This window comes from Oreochromis aureus, linkage group 18 (genome assembly GCF_013358895.1).
Source record: "Oreochromis aureus strain Israel breed Guangdong linkage group 18, ZZ_aureus, whole genome shotgun sequence".
In the NCBI taxonomy this organism is placed as follows: Eukaryota; Metazoa; Chordata; class Actinopteri; order Cichliformes; family Cichlidae; genus Oreochromis; species Oreochromis aureus.
In genome coordinates, this window is record NC_052959.1 from 14,836,751 (window position 1) to 14,861,080 (window position 24,330).

A 24,330-nucleotide genomic window follows, 5' to 3' on the forward strand; every position below is an offset into this window, starting at 1 on the left:
GTCTGTTCTGCATGATTAATAAAGCTTTTCCCCACCCCCCCAGCTGTTGTGGGAATTGAACATGTGTTGAGTTACTCATGGGGAAGTCCTGTGATTAGTGCACAGTGGGTTATATCAGCTGTGTTTTTAAAGTTCTCCTGTTTGAGGATTTATGTTTGTTATATTTTTAAGACAGTCATGCAATTTTTTGCTGCTTAACATTCAAAAAATGTCAATAATCGAATCTTTATAACTTTTTTTGTTGAAATAAAACTATTGCCATATATATATTTAAATTTCCTAAATCACAGATTGAAAAAATAGCTAATGTCCAAGGTATTTAAAAGTTTTTCTTTGGAGACTGGCTTCTTTTTCCCCTCGTTTTCTGTTCAGTCCTGGTACCAAACGAGTCACTTAACAATAACATATGAATCTATGAAAAATGTCAAAGAAGCTGATTCTCAAATACTCTAGGCAGAAACTTGGATATCTGAGCATGGGGTGCAGTGTGTCCTTAAAACATCTAAGGAAACTGGACAAATGGAGGAAAAATGTCTTAAAAAACAATGTACAGCAGCTGAAGACTATCTGAAAGTCAAGACACTTTCAAATACTCCTTCACAAAGATCTGACACAGGATCTGAAAGACACACCTGGTCCTTCAGCTGCAATGGTCTCAAGGGAAGGGTGGCTGTCTAGAGGTCTGTCATTTTTAAGGAAGGGAAACAGGAAGAAAAAGCTGAGGTATGCCAAATTACACAAGAACTGGACTGAAATAAGTGGCAAACAATCTTCTCAAAACTGATGGAATCATGAATGCAAAGAAGTACCATCAGATTTGGATTCACTAGGCAATATCTGCTGTTTATATACTGTATTTCCATGTATGTTTGCACATGGTTCAATAAATCACTGCACCTATTCCAATTCAGTTCAGTTCAATTCAGTTCAATTCAATTTTATTTATATAGCACCAAATTAAAACAGTTCCCTCAAGGTGCTTTATATTGTAAGGTAAAGACTGTACAATAATACAGATAAAAAAGGGAAAACCCCAACAATCATATGACCCCCTGTGAGCAAGCACTTGGCATCAGACCCCCTGTTAACAGGAAGAAACCTCTGGCAGAAGCAGTTTCAGAGAGGCGTGGCCATCAGCCATAACCAGTTGGTCCCATTTTCCAAGCAAAATATAAAGGAAGGAGAATTATCTACAGATATACACTAAAAACGAGTTCTTGTCTGATGTTAATTTATTTTACATGTTTTTAGTCAGTCTGCACAGTATATGCTGCTCACATAACAGTAAACCCATACCGCTGGAAAAGAAATCTAGACCTTTCTCTTATGCCCTTTCAAAAAAGTGTGTGTGGGGAGGGGGCGCTGAGCAGATGTTTGTAGCCAGTGAACTTTACATGCAAGGCTTGGGCATATTGAAATACTCTGAACAGGAGGTTTTGTTCTGAAAGGCCAGACTGTTCTCACATGCTGTGAACTTAGTAGCCATTTACTGTATGGCAAACAGCCTCAAGCCCATGAACAGGCAACTTGTCAGGAGCCACTTGACAAACATTTACTCACCATCCCACATAAGGTCATCCATAGGCAATAAACATAGACATGAGCAAACACATACAAATGCTTTAAAATTCTATGCCCTGTAAGGCAATGTGAGCATATACAAGTGGCACTCTCGGGCCTTGCCACAGTCCCTGAAACCCAACAGTTATTTCCAAAGATAACCGCACGCTAAAAATAAATGCTTTAAACGTCAAGCATTTAAAAAACTAAGCACTGACAAATTCTTTGATTGATATCTTGTCCAATCTCTTCACAGTAGTTAGTGTAGTCAGCTGTACTCTAAGGACAACTGTACGAGACATCACAAAATGCACAAGGGGAAACAGCACGCAAATCAGGAGAGGTCGTTTGCAGGGCAGACAAGCTTAAACAATGTGGTTTCTATTCGATGCTTGATTACTCTTATCCACCATGCACCCCCACCTATTATTCTTTGTTCTTAAATGATCTCTCCAAGTCTACAACAAGACAAGTCATCTTTTTTTTTTCTTTCTTTTCATTTCCCTCCCGGCAAATACAGACACTGCAGAATCTTGCTTTTTCTTGTCGCTGTCATTTGTAAGCCAGCTGGTGACAACATGAACATGCCATCAGCAGCTCCAGTCACTTGGAGTTCTCAGAAACACCTGGGCAAGCGGCCTTGGATGTTTTGCTTTTTATCAGTCTCCTCCAACCTCCTCCTTGTTCCAGCTGTCAGTTGGGTATTTAAAAACAAAAAAAATTCCAGTTTTTCCTAATGATACACAAACCTGTGAAAAAGTTATCCCCAGTTCGATTAGAAATATGACTAAAATCCTGAAACATGACAATTGCACCTTAGTTGCCTGTAATACCCAATAAAGACAGACACTAGGATGGATCAGACATGCTATGTGAACCTGAGCTCAGTCAAGTTCTACTCTGTTACTCATATGAATATATTCCAATGCCTCCTGCGCGAAACTTCGGCTGCTTCCTTTGAGGGGTCACCACAGCAGATCATCTGTCCCCATCTCACCCTATCCCTATCATCCTCTTCTCTTACACCAGCCCTCTGTAAGTTCTCCTTCACTACATCCACAAATCTTCCCTGAGGTTTTTCTCTTTTTCCTCCTGCCTGGCAGCTCCATTTTCAACATCCTTTGTCAAATATATCCACTGTGTCCCCACCGCACATGTCCAAACCATCTCAGCCTTGGCTCTCTAACTTTGGCTTATCATACTTATAAGATTTATTTAAATATTTTTAAATCCAGCTCTTTTTGCACAGAGCTAGGTGATAAGACAGCACACTTATACCACTCTATTCTGTTATAAATGATGCCGCAGAAAACAAAGTGAGTTGAGCTCAGTGGGACAAAAGCATTGAGTTCAGAAGAAACAGCTACCCATACTTGTGCTGCTTTGTTGCATATTTAACACCTTAAATTGACCGTTTTTTGTTTGTTGGAATAGTGTGAAAATAGTCTTCATCACAATCTTGATTCAACATGTACGCATCAGGAAAGAGAAAAGGTTAGAGGCTTGCAGTTTAACCACCCTAGTCTAATTCAAGCCTTTGATTCATTCAGTCACATGAGTCAAGGCAGTTGTTCTTCTGAAGCTGAAGCTGATCAAGTGCGGAGAAAGGTACTGGTTAAGATGAATCATCTGCATATGATCGAACAGCCACATCACCTTCTGTCATTAACCATTATACCCGAAGCAAACCTATTTGGCTGTTGTCTGTCAGAAGATGTTCTTTTACTAATGCCCCTTTCAAACGTGTGCTATCTTCCATTAATCTGACGACATCTGAACAGATTGGCTTCAAGTCAGCATCCTGTTGACTGTTTTTGTAAAAGTGGGGGTGGCAGTCTAACAAGGTATTTACATCTATTCATCACATGTTGCCCACTACATCTGAATTGCTCATCTCACTAAAAATATGGCCTGAACAGCAATAACATCCTGGACCGTACTCGTGTTTATCTGTTATGCTGTAGTAAGAAACCTTGCATTATGCATTTTATATCACACAGTGTGCATGTATGCCAGCTATTGCTGTACTGTAGCCTCCTCTGTCACTCTCATGGACTTGTCTGGATTGACGCAAAGGCGAACCATGTCTGGATCACAGAATGCACCAGTAATGTGAAAGACTCTATGGCTGAGAAGGGTTCAAAAGGTTTGTTAAGGGGTACATGCTTTTACCGAATATCCCTTGTCCCAGAATGTCAGTGTCAGATGCTCTTTGTATTTATAAAAAGTTCCTATTTCTTAAAAAGAGAGTGATTCCATTGAAAATTGCACCAACTGTGCTTTGTAAGTGATCAATCCAAAGTAACGTGGGCCATGTTTCCAAATATGCAGACCTATACCAAATACACAGCAGTGGTCAAATAAAGGAAGGTATCATTACACATTCATGGTCATTCCAGCCAAGATGAAAGATTTTTCCTCCTTCTCCTTCTTTAAAGTTTCGGAGTTTACCGGAGGCACATCACCTGTGCTGAACTGGTGGCATGTCTTTGTGGTACTTTAAGCCAATGAATTATGGCTGTTTGGGGCTGTGGGTTAGGTTGGAATTACACACCACTACGTAGGGCTCAACTGCTTTACCACTTCTTAAGAGGTCCCAGGGTGATTTTACCAAGACCGAGTTAGCTTATTGAGTGGCTGCACAGTCACAGCTACATGGCTGGAGGTCCTATGGCTCAAATTACTCGTGGCAATCGTGCACTAAAAGCCTGTCCTCTACTGTGCAATGAAAGGTGTTACTGCACATGCGAATGCTCCTCTTCGTACTGTTTGTTTTCTGTATCTTTTTTTAATGCTGTTGAACACCTGTAAATGGCCTTTCTTGATTCACATTAAGTATCCCATCAGTATTTATTCTGAATCCTATTTTCACTTTGCTTAATCGCTGCCAACACTCTCTGAATACTTCTGTAAGAAGCTTTCACACCCAATCACTTGGGTCAGACTTGCTTTCTCGCTTTTTGTGGTGACCAGAACACCAGGTCATGAAAGAAAATAGCCTTAATGTTTTCTTGTCTCCATATTTTCTGTAGTCAATTATTGAGTGGACGTGTCTAATAAGACTGTTGGGTGGATAAAGATAAAAGTCAACCCTACTCACTCTGTAGGCAGCAGACCATGGTCTTATGATATAGGCAGGCTGTGATGCTCTTTAGAATTGAAATAGCCAAGATGGTCCAAGATGGATTTTTTTCTTTTTATTTAGAAAAACTAAAAAGCATTTTCTTACCTGGAAGAAATCCCAACAAACCCAAAGTTGAGAGTACTGGTAGGAATTGCAGTTTGGGATCAAGTTGGCTAATGCTAATATGTTGTCAAACAAGCTAAAGAGATACTTGATAACCAAAATATATTTTCAGAAAGAAGAGCTACTTCAAAAGAGTGCTGCATCTGAAAAGGCAGCTCTCTTTGCTCAACTGTCTGTCTAGATGAAGGAAGCCATTTTTGCACAAAAATTGAACCTTGGGTCCATAAAGTTTGAAACCAGTGCTCTATAGCATCTAGCTTTAGGCTAATCCCGAGGATAGTCAAGGAGCTAAAGACACTAAGCAAGAGGAATAGAATTCAGTTTTAGGGCAAAAAAAAAAGATGGGGAAATGAGATATGGCAAGCTATTGTGATTCACTTAGAATGTGCATATACGTACTGGTAATCACATACTGTGATTATCTTGTAGCTTGGAGGTGTTTGATATCATTAGGGTTATTCTACCCATTTATTTCTATTTCCTACTTCAGGCTAGGTGAGACACTATCTCGTTTGGCTCATCATCGGCCCATTACTATCCTCCAACCAGCCAAGCATATTTCATTTCAGTGCTACTCCAGGCTAATGAACATGTATCGATTTATCAGACAATCGCAGCAACTGCAAAGAGCTGAATTAATTTGGTGTAATTGACCTACTCCAAGCAACTGACTGCTCTTGGTCTTGGTTTTTTTCTCATATTCCCCCACATACGCTCTATCTCTGTCATCCCGATGGCCGTGTAAGCAATTCCTGACATTAGCAAATCACAACTTGCAACACAGTGAAATATAAGCACTCTTGCTCAATACGTGAAGGAAACAGATCTAACATGTACTCTGTAAACTTGTTTCCTCCTCCAAACCCTGATATACCCATGAGTGATTAATCTACTTTGTCATTCGGGGGAAAAATACATAGTGTGTATTTATGAAGCTGGACTGCATGTGTAATATCTTCAGACTTAGCAGATTGCCTGGCAGAATATGCTTTCACACTGCACCCATGTGGCCACTATTATGTACTGAAAGCATCCAGCATCCAATGAAGCATCAATACTCTGAGCTTTAAGAATAAGCTGAGGGTAGAACTGACAGAACTGATACTGTTATTCCATTGACGTATATCAGCGTTTCCTTTGAAGCTTATATTCCAGTCTGTCATTCATGAGTCTTACAGACGGATATTATAATAAAAAAAAAAAAAAATCAAACTTCTTTCTCTGTGCTTGTATAACTGGAACCAGCTGTGGAGCAGAGACTTTCAGGTCTCTGTTAAACAAATTTTAAACAAACGATATTTAATCTTTTAAATGCAATTCACAAGTCAAATACACTTATTACAGCCTGTGTTTGCAGAACAGTTTATGATTCATAATTTTTAAAGCTGTTTATAGAGACCATGTTTCCAGGAAAAGATGCAAAAGCTCCTTTTTTAAGAAATCATAGAATAAATTCTCAGTTCAATTATTTAAAAAATAAATACAATTTCTATGACAAAAAAAAAGAAATCTGCAAAATGCAATTTTGTTATTATTTATTTTCCACTTGTACTAAACCAAGTAATTAACATTAAAGCAACGAAATTTAAATTGACGTTTTTATTTTCCTCTAAGTGGAAGGGCCACTACCCATGTTCTCATTCAACAACTACAAATTTATGTGATTTCTTGGTTACACGAAAGTTAAACAAATTACAAAATAAACGGTGGCCATTTGTCAAAGTCTGTCTCTAGTTTTAGAGACAGACAAATGGAAACATACAGTACAGCTATGGAGTTTAAAGCTTTAATAGCCTCTGGTGGCAATTATATAGATTACAGCTATAATTGGCCCGTGGTTTGCTTTGAGGACATTCCCAGGCCTGAGTGTGTCTGTCACTGGGTGTAACTGCTCTCCACCTCAGTGTGTCGCCTGCCTCAGTGTACCAGCAGACATACTATAGGCTGACTCAATAGACCACACAGACTTCTGGGAAAACATTATGCAGCCCCATTAGATTGGAGGAACACAAATGTCATGTCCAGGATGCCCACACACGAAAATCACAAGCAGGCAAGCATCATTTCCTGACAGAGAAAATTATTTTTTGCACATTTGAAAAGTCACACACATTTTTCTTTGTATTTCTTACAAACTACAAATACAAACTGTTTTCAAAGCAATAGAATTACAATACTGTGTAAAAGTCCTGAATCACAATCATTGCTTTGAATTTTATTAGTAAGATGGGAAATAGGTGTAGTGGTTTATAAGACAAAAACAAAGTATTGAAAGTCAATATTTGGTATGACCACCTTTAACGGCCAACTCTTGATCGTGGCTCAAGTGTTGGCAGTTCGTCTTGTAATCAGAAGGTTGCCGGTTCGAGCCCCGGCTCAGACAGTCTCAGTCATTGTGTCCTTGGGCAACACTTCACCTGTTGCCTACTGGTGGTGGTCAGAGGGCCCGGTGGCGCCAGTGTCCGGCAGCCTCGCCTCTGTCAGTGCGCCCCAGGGCAGCTGTGGCTAGAATGTAGCTTGCCATCACCTGTGTGTGAATGGGTGAATGACTGAATGTAGTGTAAATGGCTTTGGGGTCCTTAGGGACTAAGTAAAGCGCTATACAAATACAGGCCATTTATTCTTCAACACAGTTTGAACTTTCTTGGGCAAGCTTTCATGTCATTTCTTTAAGTAGCCTTAAGGAATAGTTCTCCAGGCTTCATGAAGGATACCCAAAGCTCTTCTTTGGTTTTTGACTGCCTTTTGTTCTGTTCTATGTCAAGATGCTTCAGTAGCGTTGAGGTCGTGGCTCTGGGGAGGCCAATCCATGACTGATGTTGTGTGTTTGTCTATCCAGGCATGTTTTCACTGCATTGGCAGTGTGCTCGGCATCATTTTCATGCTTAAAAATGAACCTGTTGCCAATCAGATGTTTTCCAGGATGTATTCAATAGTGTATCAAAATTTTAGCATATTTTTCACAATTAAAATTAAGATCCCCAAGACCACAGCCCCAAATCATGGCAGTGCTGTGTTTTACAGCCAGCTGTAGACACTAACGGTCGTACCTCTCTCCTAACCTCCTCTGTACAGACTCATGATGATTTAGGTTTCACATTTGGATTCATCACTCCATCAGACCTATGGTCTCTGGTTTTTAGTCGATTTCTTGTGTGATTTGTGTGATGCCTTTTCTTCCTGTTTTCCTTCTTTACAAATGGTTTCTTGGCACTGACACCACTAATGAAGGTTTGCCAGGTGTTTGTTGAATTTTCTTCCCCATCTTATAAAGCAGGGGTCGGCAACCCTAGGCACTTATAAAGACATGACAACTGATGGCACGCACAGATACTGGTCATTTAATGCTTGGTGGCCCGATGATTTTTATTTTTTTTTTTGGGGGTGGTGGATTGGCAGAAGCTGGTCGGTGTGTAAAAATAACTCAGTTGTTTGGTCCTGGCGGAGCTTCCTAAAATTAACAAGTGGAGGAGGCCAGCAGGTGGATGAGGGAAGGGAGACAGGAGGAGGAGAGACCCGGAAGCCGCCGGTCGGAGGCGTTGAACTAAACTTCAGGTAAGAAGTTATGACCTGCAGTCTATCTGGGTCAGATAAACCAAGTTTATTTATTTCGTTCGTTGGTGCAGTCTATCTGGGTCAGATATAAACCAAGTTTAGGTGTTTACAGGCTGCTAGTAACAATGATGCTGGGCAGTCTGATAGTGAACTTTAAAATGTTTCTCGTCCGGCATTCAGAGAAATTATTAAGCGTTTCTAGAAGGAACACAGTTTGTCCCGGACTTCAGTTGCTGTGTCTGTTACTTCAATCATGAAACTGATCAATGATCAGCTGATCGGCTTTTCTCTCTTGTTTGTTTACACAACACTGGTTCATCAGTTGAGTTTTTATTGTGTGTATCAGTGTTTGAGCCACAGCTGTAAAGCTGCTGGTCATGATGTTTGTACTGTTAGAGGAAACATGGATGAAACCAGGAGATGTTCTCTGAATCAAAAACAGGTAAAAACAATTGGTCAGGATTGGGGACAAACAAATAACACCAGGATCCTTTTCTAAGTAGCTGACAGCTGGTAAAAAGGGGCTAGCAAAGTTTTGCCAATGGGCTGACAAATCTCCTCAAAAATTAAATAATTATCTGAGAACCATTGCCCAAGACCATTTTAAAGAAATTACAGGAAAGTCTGGCTCCTTAGAAACAAAATATTAAGAAGGTGGTTCAAGACTTTTTTTCAGATTAAACGAAATCTTTAATCACTAAGATCTTAAAGTTTAATGCCAGAAGGATATGGAACTTGCATTTTCACAGGCCGACATCACTAATGACAAGTTTAACTGTCTTCAAAATTGCAGAGGCCTTAACTCTTTAAGACATGAGCCCAAAAGTCACCAGATGAATATAATTAACTATTCTGAGTGAGACTGTATTTTTCATGTGTGTGTCTGTATTCAAATGCCATATTGGCCCAGTTTATTTTTCTTATCATTGTTCAATAGCATTTGTATTTTCTGTTGTACAGTGAATTTTCTGAATCTATAGCTGATAATTAACCTATTACAAACAAATATAAGACCAGTGACTTATAATGTAACAGTTCATGCCTAATTACAAAATGCATTTCACACTGACTTCTGAGGAAATTTTAAATGGCACTCGCCATCAGAAAGGTTGCACACCCTGTTAAAGGCTGTATACTTTCATTTAGGAAACTTTTAGGCGTCAGGCCCAGTCCTACCCCAGAGACATAATTTATGTGTTTTTGTGACAGGCTGCTAGTAACAAAACTTCTACCGCCTCCACCATCGAGAGCTGCACACTGTGGTTCAACAATTGTTGCACAAAAATGAGTAAAAAAGGAGCCAATGCTGACAAATCTCCAAAAAAACTAGAGAACCATTGCCCAAGACCATTTTAAAGAAATTACAGCGGTCTGTGGAAACAAAATATTAAGAGGTGCAGCAGAGCGGGCATATTGGCACCTCACTAACCCCAAAAGTCAGAGACATTTACTGTATTTTTCTGGCAGACTTCAGCAGAAAGTTCTGAATCAGCATCATCATCACTTATAGACCCCTCAAACACCCTGGACACCCACTTTAGTTACCCCAGAGACTTCCTCCGCTAACCATGAGAGCTGCACACAGGTCCATCAGGACGAGAGGAAACTGCAGCAGGTGGTGAATGAGAGCGGGCAATACCTCACTAACCCCCTCAGAGACTATTCTATTCTTCAGCGGAAAGCCAGCATTTCACCAGTAGGTGGTACCATTGCTTTCCAATGACAATAAAGAGCATTTCACATGGTCGCGTAGATAGCAGTCACTAGTCACAGTTCAAGAGATATCATAGTCACAGTTCAAGAATATCATGTATGTGCATTAGCAACAATGGGATGAAGGATGCATGAAAGAGGAAGTGACAGAGAGCTGAAAACGTGAGTGGGATCCAACTCAGACTTAAATGCACATAATATAATACAGAAAGAAAGAAAGAAGAATGAGTGTGTGAAAAAAGAAAGTGTTACCAGACCTAATTTGATGAATGTAACCCCTCCTTCCAGTCACATGCCTACATGCCGAGGAGAGCATGGATAACTGAGGCCAGAGGTCTGGGGGGAAGCTGGAGGGGCAGTTGGTGTTTGGAAAGCAGACAAGGGCAGGCAGGAGCAGAGCCAGGAGGGTAAACTATGCCACAGAGGACAGACGGGTGGAGTGGACCATGATCCTCTGGGGTGGTTCGACCACCTGTTTGTCTGTCTGTCTGTCTAATCCGGGTCAGAATGGCGTGATCTAATGCTTAAGGTTGACGGCTCCAGGGTAACCTAAAACCCAGTCATGGGGTCCACCACTCGTAAGCTGAATCTGCACAATCCACATTTTATATTTTGCATGTATGTACAAGCCTGCTTTGTGTTCACATAAAGGTTCAGTGACCAAAATATATGAGACACAGGGACAAAAAAAAAAAAAAGAGGAAGGGATAATGTCACATCTGAACCTACTGTAGGCCTCCATATTCCCTGTATACGTAAAGGGCATTAAGTGGTAGTGTTCAAGGCATTAAAAAACACATCTTCATATGCAGACATACCCACGTACAGAGTGGAGGGGATTTGTGGGAGTGCTGACGGAGGAGGTCATGGTTCAGATTCTCTGCTGCCGCAAAGGGCACATGGGAGTCAAACCCATCGTCTGTCATGAACCTATGCACACCCACTCAGAGCATGCACAGACGGCCACAAAGTACATTCACTGTGTCTATATGCAATCAATATACAGATAGATAACCCACAAGCACTCATATATCAATAGCAATGGACCAATAGAAGGAGTCAGCTCTAAGTGCAGCTTACTGACACCAGAATAACATATACATCACAATGTTGTGCAAACTCTTGTGAAAGTCAAGAAGTAAAACAGAGTGACTGTACTGCAGGCAAAGAGAAGAAGGGCAAAGTTCAGGGAGGTGTTATCCAAATGAAGTCACACAGATGGTAGCACTGACAAACACATTGACAAAATGGCTTTCTTGGCAGAATTCCCAGCCATAACTATCATGTTTGTCATGAGCAGGCATATGTGAATACCTTTAATAAGGAATTAATCTTCTTAGGTGTCTGTCCTTTCATTATTATTTGTCAAGCTGGTGGTCTTTTGGGACTTTAGTAATGTCAAAATCTTGATTTTACACAGATATGCAAATAGATGTTGTTGTATACGGACTTATAGTTCATTACAGGATAGATTTTAAAAGCACTGCTGCATGTGTTGCAAATCACTTAATTATCTGGGCCAAAGCACATTTCTAATCTTCATGAAGTAAGTAAGTAGCACTGTGAAAATCCTAAGGCACTCTGGCTTTAAGGTTCTATGTGCTGTTCCTCTAACTTGCAGGAAGTGACTAGAGGCACTGCACTGCATTGGCCTTTAAAACCTCAATCCTTCTGCAGTCTGACTCTGGCACTCTCAGGGGAGATTCCTCTCAACCAGGCTTGTCTGCATGTGTTCTGTTTTGCTCCACTCTCTCTATGTTAAGTTACTTGTGTCTTTGGTGAAGTAAGCTACTTTTTCTACTGTTACAAACTTGTGCTGTCTCCCTCCATCCCAAATACTGACTTTCAAATGAGCTTGAAAGTCAGTATTTGGTATGGAGGGATTTTATTCTTGCAGTGTGTGATATTACCTTGACTCAAGGTCCTTGAGTCAAATCCTATCCTGAAATTAGCCCCAGTTTAAAACCTAAAGGGAAGCACGGCTGCACCATCACCGCTGATGAAGCTGAACGCCACGGGGAGCTGGAGAATATCTGAGCTGTCACTGGACAAGAGGCAGGGCACACCCTGGACAGGTCAACAGTCTATTGCAGGGCTAACACAGAGAGACAGACAACAAATCACACTCACATTCACACCTACTGCCGATTTGGAAACACCAGTTAACCCAGCAAGCATGTTTTCACACTGTGATACGAAGCCTGAGTACCTAGAGAGAACCAATAGAAGCATAGCGAGGACATGCAAACTCCACACAGAATGCCCCAGCCAGCAGGTTTAACCTAAAACCCCTGATGTGTGGCAACAGTGCCAGCAACTGCATGCCAACTGTGAGCTAAAAATGCTAATATCAAGGAAATTACCCTTTTTTATTGTTGTTATCATATCATTAGGGAAATTAGTCAAACCACATGTTACTGGGATTAATAAATGAGCAATATTGTGCGCATCTCTGTGTGTCCCTCCCCCACATACAGTCAGCTATTGGACTCTTATCTGATGCCTATTGCACTCTGTTAGCTCACCTAGGCACAGCACACCAATCAATTAAGTGTTGTATTGAGGTTATGCTTGCTTAAATACATTGCAAGTCTATGATTGTATGCCGTTTGCCCTAGTACCTGAATTACAAGCTACTATTATTATTTACCAGTTATGGCCAAAGGGTTGAATTGTGTTAATCTTTTGTTTCTGGCTAACAGAAGAAAAAAAAGCTAACTACAGCCCAGTTAAACTGAGCTCTGTTGATTCTCCTCAGCAGGGGACACCTTATATCACTGATCAAATCTGGCAGTTGTATTATGAAGCAGATCCAGTTTGCATTTATCACTTGCATCCAAAATCATAATTTCAAATACAGTCTCAGAGCAAAGGATAGATGATTAGGGTCAAGACACAGAAACTAGTAAAATATATTTTGAATATATAGTTCATGAATTTGTTTTCAGAAGTGTTCTCCTTTACCTTTATTTCATGTATATATTCCTTAAATGGTGTGTGTGTGCGCATGCATTTACATGGCAGCAAGTGTATATGAATGTATGAAAATAGGGCGGGACTTTCCCTTTATTCTGTTGCTCTTCCGTGGAGAGGCCACATTCCCAGCACCACTCAGGGGGTTCCAGTGAGCGAGCCATGACACCAAACCCACCAGGAATTCTAGGAACGTTTTCCCTGTGGTTTCAGGTTACCACATACACACACTGAACACAGATCACAGGCACACACAACAGCCTCCACAGTAGTGGACTGTACTTTTGTTGTTTGCACAGAGCTGGTTTTGTTAGCCTTCCTTCTCTCCTCCCGTGCCGGTCATTCTTTTTCATTTTAAATTCATATACCTTTGCAGTGGGTTGAGCAAAAGCTTGGACTAACTCTTAAACTTGTAACTAGACTCACAGCAGACGTCTTGCTCACATTCTCACTTTGATGGTAAAAAACACTCACTGGAAACTGAAACTTGTACACACATTTACACAAAAACGCTACAGGGAATGTTGCCAATACTCACTGCATGCCCTAAATTTAGGCCTACAGGTAAACATTACCTCATACAGTAGGAAGATATATATATGTCTTGCCTAGGTCAGGTCTGTATTTTATGTGCAAGGTCTGATGTATCTGTTGGGAAAAATGATAAAAGTGTTTCTAAAAATAGTTATGACAGAGGTGCTTAGCTCTGAAAGTCAAATTCGATCACACTATGTGATGCTGTTGTGTGTTGGATGTATTACAGTACTTAAGCTACCCCTCATGTCTTCAAATAGCTGCAGTGATTTATTGAAACGTGCAAATATAAACTGAAATACAGAATACAAGGCAATAACAGAGTTTGTTATTGCAAATGAGCTTGAAAGTCCGTATTTGGTATGACCACTTGGGTTCTTCTACACAGCCAGAACTTTCTTAGGTAAGCTTTCATTTTATTTCTTGAAGTAGCCGTCAGGAGTTGTTCTCCAGGCTACTTGAAGGATGTTGGCTGCCTTTTGTTCTGACCTCTATCATTACAGATATCACACTGCTTCAATAAAGTTGAGGTCCTGGCTCTGGAAAGGTTAATCCATGACTGATAGAGATCCACTCTAACCATGCATGCCTTTACTTCATTAGCGGTGCCTTTGTGATCATCTGTATGGTGAAAAATGTAGTTGCTGCCACTCTGATGCTTTCCAGATGGTACTGATGGTGGATCAAAATCTGACAGTTCTTTTCTGTGAAAAGTATCCCCAAATCATGACAGAACCTCCACCTTGTTTTACATAAGGTTGTAGACACTCACTGTTGTACCTCTCTTCTGACCTCTTCTGTCCATATTGACAACAATTTAAACCAAAAATTGGTCACTTGCATTCATCACTCCAATTCCCTGTTGCCAGTGAATTTCAGCTCAGATCCTTTTCTCCTTACTTTTCCTGCTTTATGAATGGCATTTTGTCCACCAACCTTCCACTGAGACCAATTCTAATGAGGGTTCAGTGAATTATAGGCTCAACTACTACTACTATAGGTCTTTGCTGGATTTTTAGCCTATTTCTTGAAGACGCAACCTTCAAATACTCTTCACCTACTATATACGTGTGCAACGTCTTCTTTTCTCCTCCACTTGTCCAGTGTCTTCAGTTTTTTTAAGGACACACTGCACACTATGCTGACACATGCCAAGGTTTCGACTAATAGCTCCTCATCTTCTTGGTGTAAAATGACTATTTCATGCCTGTCACACTGTGTTGTCTTTGGCATTTATTGCTGATTTAACCAGAGAAATATGAATTATGTGTGCGGGTGAAAAAGTGATAGAGGACTGTATGAGTGGTGGTCTCGAACCTGAAATACAGATAAATTATTTCGAATTTAAAATTGATTCTTCGTTAAGTTGCCTTTTAGGTGCAGACACAACAACATTGCACTCCTTGAGTTATTTGCCTCTTTTATGCTTGAATAATTTATAGGTCAGTGTTAAGCGGATTAATAAATGAAGAAAAAAAGCATTCATCTGAAAATGCACGGGTAAAAAAATAAAAAGAAAAGAAAGAAAAAACACTTCAGAAAGAATGAAGAGCTATTGCTCAAGATCACGTTAAAAAATTACAAGAACGCCTGGCTCCTTGGAAGCAAAATATGAGGAAAGAATGAAAGTTGGCTCAAGATTTTTCTACAGTACTGTACGTGTGCTGTCAGCAGACAACAAAAATTGTGAAATCCATATAGCCACCATCATCATGTGGCCACATAGATATGATATGTCTGTCTGGAGTAGATTTTCTATAACTCTGATTAGTGCAAACTTTACATTGAACATAACAATATGAGTGTGTAGTTCTGATATAACTGTCTCTTACTGTGGGCTGTATTACTTGAGATAAAGTTTTGTCTTTGTTTTCTCTGCAGTATGTCTCATTCATAACAACAAGTCGGACATGTGTAGCACTGAATGGCAAAACAACTGTTTGGCAAAACTGTGGTAAAACTCAATAAATATAATTGTGACACAAGCTGTGACCTTAGATTTTATTATATTAAAACAAAAAGTAAATGAATTCTCATTAAAAGTTCTTTAACAATAGATATGCACAGAACACTCCAAAGTTGTGACACTGTAACATGATAATCATGGAGTGTATGCTAAGTGAGTGAATGTAAATAAGAGCTTCACTGAGTAACTGTAAAGTCGTTCAAGGCACCCCGATACCATACAATAAAACTTTGTTTCAAATGCATCCCTTTTGGTCCATTTAACTGCATATTGCAGTGGTGTTGACATCATGGAGATTTAAGCTTTTTTTGTCCTTTCTTCAGCAGTTCTTTACACTGAAATGTCGAACTGAACAGAATTTCTTGAATGCACAGTACTCTCAAACACACACAGAAGACAGTGACACACTGACCACTATTGGCTGCCGACCAGAGAAACAGTGCAAACTTCAAACAGGCTCATAGAGTCAATTAAGCCACAAAGACAGAGGGTTTTACTTAAGTCGCTGCTTCCTGCTGCCACTGACCTATATCTTCCTTTTTCCCCTCAACTATCCATGAGTTCATCTGCCGTTCCATCCACTGTTTTCTCTTTCATACTTCCTTAACCCTCTCCCCACCACATATATCCTCTCCTTCTCATCCTTTCTCTCCTGCTATGAGTTTGATGCCTTGCCAATGGGCAAGCACCGAGGTTAGTGAGTGCACAGTGTCTACCTCGCCCAGTAGGAATTGGTCCAGTAAAACATGCCAATCTATTGTGGCATTTTAATTATATTAGCTCAACCGAGTGCACTGACTGGACACACTGTCTAAGGGAGAAGTTGCATCTCCTCTATAAAAACAATCAGAATAAGACTGAAAGAAGTTGGAAAGAAACTTTATAAATATACAGTGTGCTCAAGGCACACCATAAAACCAAAACTTGAAGAGACTGAAACTCATAAACACTTTTCATGCAGGAACCACATTGGCAAATAGCTGTATATGCCAACAGAATTACATCTGCTGACATCTAAACTTGTCCCCATTTTTAGAAAATCCATGAATCCAAACTCAGAATCCAAGCATTTCTTCAGAGAGTATAAACACCTCACAAATACTGAAATATGATCACTGTTGTTTTCTCTTTCTCTCGAGTGCGCACACATATACACACCCACACCACAAAGACGCAGGCCCAAAGAGAAAAGAGTCAAAGCAATGCAGCGTGGGTCATACTAAGGTCCCAGGAAGTAGACCAGGGTTATGGGAAAGGAAGGGGCTGCTGAATAAGAGCTTAGGAAGTAGAATAGGGGAATTGAGGTAGTAAAAAGGGAAGCAGTTGCAGACAATGGCAAAGGGTTAAAGGGTAGGTGTAGAGGCAGAAAATGTAAACATATGTAGGCAACATTTCCGAAATGCTCCACTTTTTCTCTGCAAACAAATCATGACGAACAACAACGAACTTCTCTTGTTCTGCTCGTCACCAGAACACAGGTCTTAAAGGCACATATGTGAAGCACACAGGCTGCACACAGAGCAGGGAATGTCTTCCCTCTGCATATAGTCATTAATTTATAGTTCCCTCTTTCATTATCCAATTCGCTCGCATTTTTTGGAACTGAACTCCCCTAACCCGAGAGACAGACACAGAGAAGGCTGACTGGATGGGACTAGAAGGCGTGAAGAAAAACGAGTGCGAGTATAAGGGGTGAAGGCTTTGCCCAGCGCAGCGCTCTCTCTGTTGCTCTCTGCAATAACAGAATGGATTCCAGATGTCAAAATGATAAACAAATGGATTGTCATAACCTTATAAAAATGCAAGGCATTCAGAAGGACTCGCACTGCTGTATTGTACGTGGACTATCTCTTGAGCTACTCCCAATACAGTGGAATCGTTTGTATTGGGTCATAAAATATAGGTGATAGAATTATCTATTCTTAAAAAACTTTTATAATAATTAGAATAATACACTAAAAAGCACCTACACCTCTCTGCAGAATTCCATAGCAATGAGAATGCACTTATAGTATAAATATGAACAAGTTAGGTATACATGAATATTGCATTTAAAAAAAACCCCAGTGGGGGTTTGAGGGATTTACTATTGCTGTTGCAATGAGTATTGCTCCTCATAAAGGTCAATGCAGAGAGAGTGGGCTATGCAATAAACACAATGATTTCTGACTGCAGGAAACGTGGTCGTGTGGTGGTTAGCACTGTTGCCTCACAGGAAGAGAGTTTAAGATTTGTACCTGCTGGCGACTGGGGTTTTTCTGTGTGGCATTTGTATGTTTTTGCTGTACCTGCGTGGGTTCTCTCTAGAGTCCAAAGACATGCCTGTTAGGTTAGCTAACCATAGATGTGAACTCTTATCCTTGAATTGTGAGACAGATGATTTGCTGTGGCGACCCCTAAAGGGAGCAGCTAAGTCTGAATCATTGTTTTTCTGTGATAGACTTGTGATAAACTGGGAACTTTCCAGGAAGTACCCCACTTCTTACCGTATGACAACTGGAATAGGCTTCAGCACCCCTGCAACCCTAAGTTGGATAAGGGGTCATGTTAGCATTGCTGTCATGCTAACATGTTTAGCATGTTTAGCTGCCATGGTAACATGTGTAGCATGGTAGCATCCTCCTTAACATGAGGACGCTAGGATCCATGAAGGAACAGCTAGTGTGAAACAGTTTGTTTTTCTCACACAAGTATTGTATGCAAGTATCTCCATCTCTTTTCAGAAACAGTCTAATTACCAGCTGGAGCTGTTTTTTTTTTCAGACATGTGTGCCTTTCAGCCTCCTTCAGATTAAAGAAGCCATGCTGTTCGGCAGGGGTTGCCATAATAAATAACAGACAGACTAAAAATCGCTTGGAAGAGTTCAACACTAGGTGGCTAAGATTTGTGTCAGGTTAACTTCTTAAAAGATTTTTAGAAGCATACTCACAGAGCAAATGATTCCCTTTTGTTTTAAAATATATCCAGTTTATGTGTCAAATATATAGTAAAACCAACTATAATTAGATAAGTGAAGAAAATTAATAAAGCATCATGTGAAAACATGCACACAGTATCTCTAAGCATACTTCAAAGGCAAGAAAAACAGGAATGGTAATTGATGTAATTAAAGTGAGTTATTTCACTTTGTAATAACATAGCTATCGAGTGAGTGGCTAACCTAAAAAATAGTAAATTTAAAAAAAAACTGTGATCATTTTGATTGAGCTTATTTTTCCGGAAAAGTTGAAGCAAAGTATTTGCACCTGTGTCGGTGTAAATATTCTGAGATTTTGAACACTTGCCAAAACACAGTTTTAGTTGTTAAGTACAACTGCTTGCCCCCCGCTTGCCACTCTGTCATCAGCTGCTGAATAAAGAGAGGAAGGGAATTTCAATCCCAAATGCCTTTGATGTACTTTGAAGTATTATAGCTTACAAGTGTGTCTGTATGTGTGTGTGAGTTTCCACATTTAGATGTGTGTCTCGTTGCCTGAGCGCATTATGATTGTGTCTGAATGAATGACTCCCCTGCAGTTGACTAGCATATGGATCCCGTGTGGACTGATATGTGAGAGTGTCTGCATCTGTGTCCTGTCCACTGGGAAAACCCGCTGAGCCCCGAGTGGCTTTGTGTCCACCATACAGGAAAGAAGTCTATCATGTGGACAAACACAACAGCACATGCCCATAATGGATCATACTTTTTTTTCATCTTCTTGTATTTTTAAAACAAATCTTTTCTCTTCTTTGTTTCTCACTGTCTTTATTTCTCTCTTCTTCATTGGCATTTTCATACAAGTTTCCCAGGCATGGTCAGTAGTGGCAGGTCAGTGATGTCCAAGCCTGTTTCTCACTGTCTTTATTTCTCTCTTCTTCATTGGCATTTTCATACAAGTTTCCCAGGCATGGTCAGTAGTGGCAGTAAGTAATGGCAGTGATGTCCAAGCCTTTCCCATGCAGCTTCATAGGAGGGTCTTTGTTCACCCTCCGGGCTTTGGGGGTCCCCACAGCAGGGCTGTGCCCCTCTCCACTGACTTCACAATGGATCTTTATGCTGCCAAGGCTTCCCTCGCCGTGATCACTACACCATGCCTCCCTCATCAGGGGCACTCCAAGGCACAGGGGGCACCACGGCACCAAAATGGCAGCCCTTTTCATGCCCTGTCCTGCCCTCCTTTCACTGTAATACATGCCAACTGTGTCAGATACAGTGAAAGAGGCTAGCTGAATAGCCACTGGCACCACGGCACCAAAATAACCAGTGGCAGCTAACCTTTTAAGTAACATGCCCGGTAACTGCAGTTATCCTGCCCTCCTTTCACTGTAATAACATGCCAACTGTGTCAGATAACAGTGAAGTCTAGAGGCTTTAGCTGCTGAATTTTATTTAAGCCACTGGCCAAGCTGAACAGTTTATGAGTTGTGCCAAATGTCTCAGTAGGGTACTGTCTTTTTCTTATTGTCCGGACTTCTTGAAAAGACTGAAGCTGCACAGCTCTCTCTTCTCTCATTCTCTCCTCCTCTCCGTTTTCCACTTCAATCAAAACTGATCAATGATCAGCTGATCGGCTTTTCTCTCTTGTTTATTTATCGCCAAACCAAGAACACTTGACACCATAAGGAAAGACCTGGCACTCACCAGAACAGTGTACATCACTGTCACAACAGTGTTTATTTTCATTCAAAGGCTTTATGATTTTTCCTATAATGGTGGGCGGTCTCTTGTCAAAATGCAAATTTTTTTTTGTCTCCATTATGCAATCTGCAGTCTGGTGTTACCTACATCTTGTTGAAAAATCTCCAAGTTCTGAGTCTTCAAAAGTAGTGCAATTGTTGTGTAAAATGAATCACGGTCCAGGCGTGATTTCTCTCGTGGAAATGTGCACACCTTTCTGTTGGTAGTCAGTAAATACAAACAAGGATCACAACCACATTAGTTAGACTCTAGTAACTTTACTTAGGAGTTGAATTAACTGGATGAAGTAACTAGTAATGTAACTAAGTTACGTTTAAAGTAACACCCAACACTGAGTTTTTTGAAAAATCTTTCTCATGTATATCTGATCACAAGCATGTGGCACACACTTTGGCTGCTTGAGAAGAGAAGAGAAGAGAAGAGAAGAGAAGAGAAGAGAGAAGAGAAGAGAAGAGAAGAGAAGAGAAGAGAAGAGAAGAGAAGAGATCCAAATAAAAACAAATGAGATTTGGAAATATACCTAACTTCAATGAAGAGTTTTATCAAAATCCTGCTATCCAACGAGGATCATAAAAAGGTTCTTCTTAGAATGTGAGTCATCTGTTCCTGCACATGATGTTATCCCATGTACTCGTGTAGAAAATAATGCATACCTCAATCTGGGCCAAAAGATCTGATAAGCACTCATGGGGGAAGCCATCATTTGGTCCTCTGTTTTCCTCTGTCAAAGCTAATACTGCCAGAACAGAGCACTAAGTTGAAATGCCAAGGGGGGGCAGTTTAAGGCCACCACAGTAGAGGCAGCACATAATCTTGTCATAATTGTGGACCAAGCTTTCACAGCTTTTAAGAATCAGATCCAGCAGGGGGAATCATTTACAGACTCGCATTGGCTCAGTTATCTGCATCATTTGTCTGTTCTTCTTACGCTGATGGAGAAATGCATAACCACACACAGTACTTCAGTCGAAGAGATGCGCCCAAAACCATAAACAGGAAAAGGGTTTTAGGGCCACACCTATAAATCAGCACAAAATAAATATCTCTTAAACTATTGGAAAGAGAGAAAGGCATAGTTAACAACTCATAAAATGACTCCAGCACAAAGGAAAGGAGCGCCTTGCAACCATTTGTGCTGCCTGCATTTATTCAGTGCAGAGACTGATTTAATGACTTACTTATTTCCACAGTGATTAGCGAGAGCCAGCCACGCTGACTCATAACATTATTCCACACAAGCGCACAAACTTAAACACCGAGGTCACTTTCTGTCAAATCTCAGGCAAGGTATTACATCTCTGTTTGAAATAACACCAACAAGCCTTCATCCATGCAACACTGCAATGTCATTTTGCAAAAAAGAAAGCTCTTATCTTTGACGCAACACATTTCTCTTACCTTTCCACCACTCCATCTCTGCTCCAGCAAGCGGACTCATCATTCGACACTTCGCATAGAAGCTCTGGTAACATGGTGAAGACGGACTTATAGCGATTTAGGGTTGTCAAAAAATCCCTGGGGAAAAAACCACAAGTATAATTTTTAAGCAGACATATCTCGTCTTCTTCACAATCGGTACACTTAAAATTGAAAGTTTACCGTGCAATTGTGCCATTAGTGGTTACATTTTCAGGGCAGCTGGTGGTGAGGTACTGTGTTTCCGTACAATGACACTAATAACAAGCATGAAAGCATGACCTGCACCCATGTGATGATACTGATGGTGGCAGGAAATGAATGGCTTTGAATGTGACCACTTCACTGCATCAGCACATTTTTCTCAATGATGCTGTGTGGTAATTTCTTAGCTTCCCCAGAACAGCTAACAGATGCTATCAATATAGACACTGTCATCATGAACAAAACAATGGCATGATATTTTGATCGGACACACATTGCCGCCACCCGTGAGAAAGAGGCTTAAAAACACATGGGGTCATACAGGGTAATGTGTTGAGTCCGTTGATGAAACCGGTGTTTGTAAGATGTGCAATATGCACCCATCTCCCAAAACACAAAGTTAATCACCTGTTAGCAATATCTGAACAATCTATACTAGCACAATACTGTACCACCTTCCATTTCTAAAAGAAAAAAGTGTGTCTCTTGGGTTCATGCTTACCTAGAGAGGATTCCCAGATTTTGTTTAGTTTTCTTGAAATGTTTCGGAGGGAATGAACTGGGAATGATGGGAGTTGGAGTCCCGGTGAGATTATTGCAAGCAAGGCGGATGCAGGGAGGTGAAACGGGGATTGAGGGGGGGAAAAAAAGGGAAAAAAAGGATGACATGACAGGACACGTGGGGAAGAGGGAGAAAAGACACTCATTTGACCCTGGAAGAGAGTGATTAATCATGCACATGCAGACACTGAATATACCACATATAAATCGAAACCTATTTTTCCCCACACCACATCAAAATTGAGACAGTAATGGGAATGAATTTGTCAAGTCAGTAAACAAATGCATGCAAACATATGCACATGTGCAAAGATTTAAATATATATATAAATATAAATGTTGTTTTACTCTATCACGTTTCATATTTTTCAGCTGTACACGAGTCTCCCTTTACTGCACTTGGTGCTGCCGTGCCTCTGATGTGGTCAGTACTCACATGTGCGCTGGTCAGTGTTGGCAGCATGTAGTGAGCTGGATTGTGTTGCCATGAATGGTGGTGCTAGTGCCAGGCCAGGCCTGTCAGCTAGGCTGGCATCACTGCAGTGATTCATGGTAGACAACACTGCAAGAGGGTGTCTGTGTGTGTGTTTTTGTGAGTGCTGCTATGTAATCGAGGCCGGCTAGTGTGCAGAGTTGGTGGTATGGCCGTCTGGGTAAACAGGAAATTGTTGGTCCGTCAACATTAATCTTACCCACACTTCACCTCACTACCAGCTGCTGTGGGCACAGGATGGTTGCCTCAGACTGGGCCAGGTGGAGGGCACGGACTGTGCAAACCCCTTTCAAAAAAGCTGGACCAGGCACTACATTTACAGTGTGTGGTTGTGAATTGTATCCAACTAGCCATTTGAAGAAAGCAAAAAGTGACAGCTGTGAATAGACACTGGCCAACCCCTTAGGCCGTGTCATACAGGCCTAGTCATTTTTTATTTAATTTGAGTTTACATTCCATCTAGTACTGCAGCTAAGTAACAAGAAAAAACATTGACTGTAAAAAATGAAGAGCCAGTAGTAAAGTTTGGAATCAAACTAAAGGACTGAATGTTTGTAGCTTTGCCTTACCTTTTTAAGTGACCTAACTGCCTCTGCAACCCCTCTAATGAAGGATGGAAGGAGGGGGAAGATGGAAAAGGAGAAGATAAGGTCACTGTCGAGATTTTGACCTTGGGGCTAGTAGGATGCATGTGTGTGGGTTCCCCTGTAGACAGGCCACACACCTTGTCCACCTGTGGGGAGGACAGAGCAAACAAACACCTGTTAAGAAAGAAATCTTATAAAACTATGGGAGGAACAGCAGTGAAGCTTCAAAACCACCCACTGACACCTATACAACTTTAGAACTTACTTGCAATTAAGGTAATACCTTTCATCGCACTCATACAATCACCGCTTTAAATGAAGGACAGCTATATTAAAGTGAATGATAACAGAGGGAAGAAAGGTGAAAAGAACTATGGAACAGCCAAGTTCAGAGTAATGGAGAGCATGGGAAAGGGGTGGCCATGAAGTGAGGGATGCGATGAAAGAAACGGTTTGATGAGTGAGTTACTGCCAGGAGGTCTGACAGTAAATGCAGACTATTCCACTACTTCATGGAGGTGAATGCATGTGTGCACACTTGGAAACATTGGCAAGTATTCCCAGCGGGCTATTAAAGCCAGCGGCAGAGAGGAGGAGACAGCGGGGTCATGAATAAAGGGGCGTGTGCCGCAAAAAACGAGAGACAAAATCAATGACATCTCATTGGCTTAAAAGCCTCTAGGCAGCGTTATTAAGTGAGCCTCAATTAGCCAGAGAGACCGACTGTAATGGCTGGTGCGAGCTGAACTAAACAATTCCTTACAGTGATCAGTGCGCATATTGCTTTGACTAGAAAGATGAGTCACTCTACCGTGTAAGGACATCCAAAAAGGACTACGTAA

The 24,330-nt window shown here is 40.9% G+C and overlaps 1 protein-coding gene across 2 annotated transcripts in view; it reads right to left on the reverse strand.

Annotated features, from left to right (window-relative positions):
* The window catches only part of gpc5c (glypican 5c), a 103,209-nt gene that overhangs the window by 40,683 nt on the left and 38,196 nt on the right, over positions 1 to 24,330 (reverse strand). The window contains exons 4-6 of one of the 2 annotated variants that reach the window (XM_039601620.1): positions 23,471 to 23,634; positions 22,350 to 22,406; positions 21,626 to 21,742 (exon numbers count right to left, since the gene is read on the reverse strand). In XM_039601620.1, coding sequence (XP_039457554.1) covers positions 21,626 to 21,742; positions 22,350 to 22,406; positions 23,471 to 23,634 — 338 coding nt within the window. The remainder of the gene's footprint in view (positions 1 to 21,625; positions 21,743 to 22,349; positions 22,407 to 23,470; positions 23,635 to 24,330) is intronic. The other variant, XM_039601621.1, reaches the window with a different exon arrangement.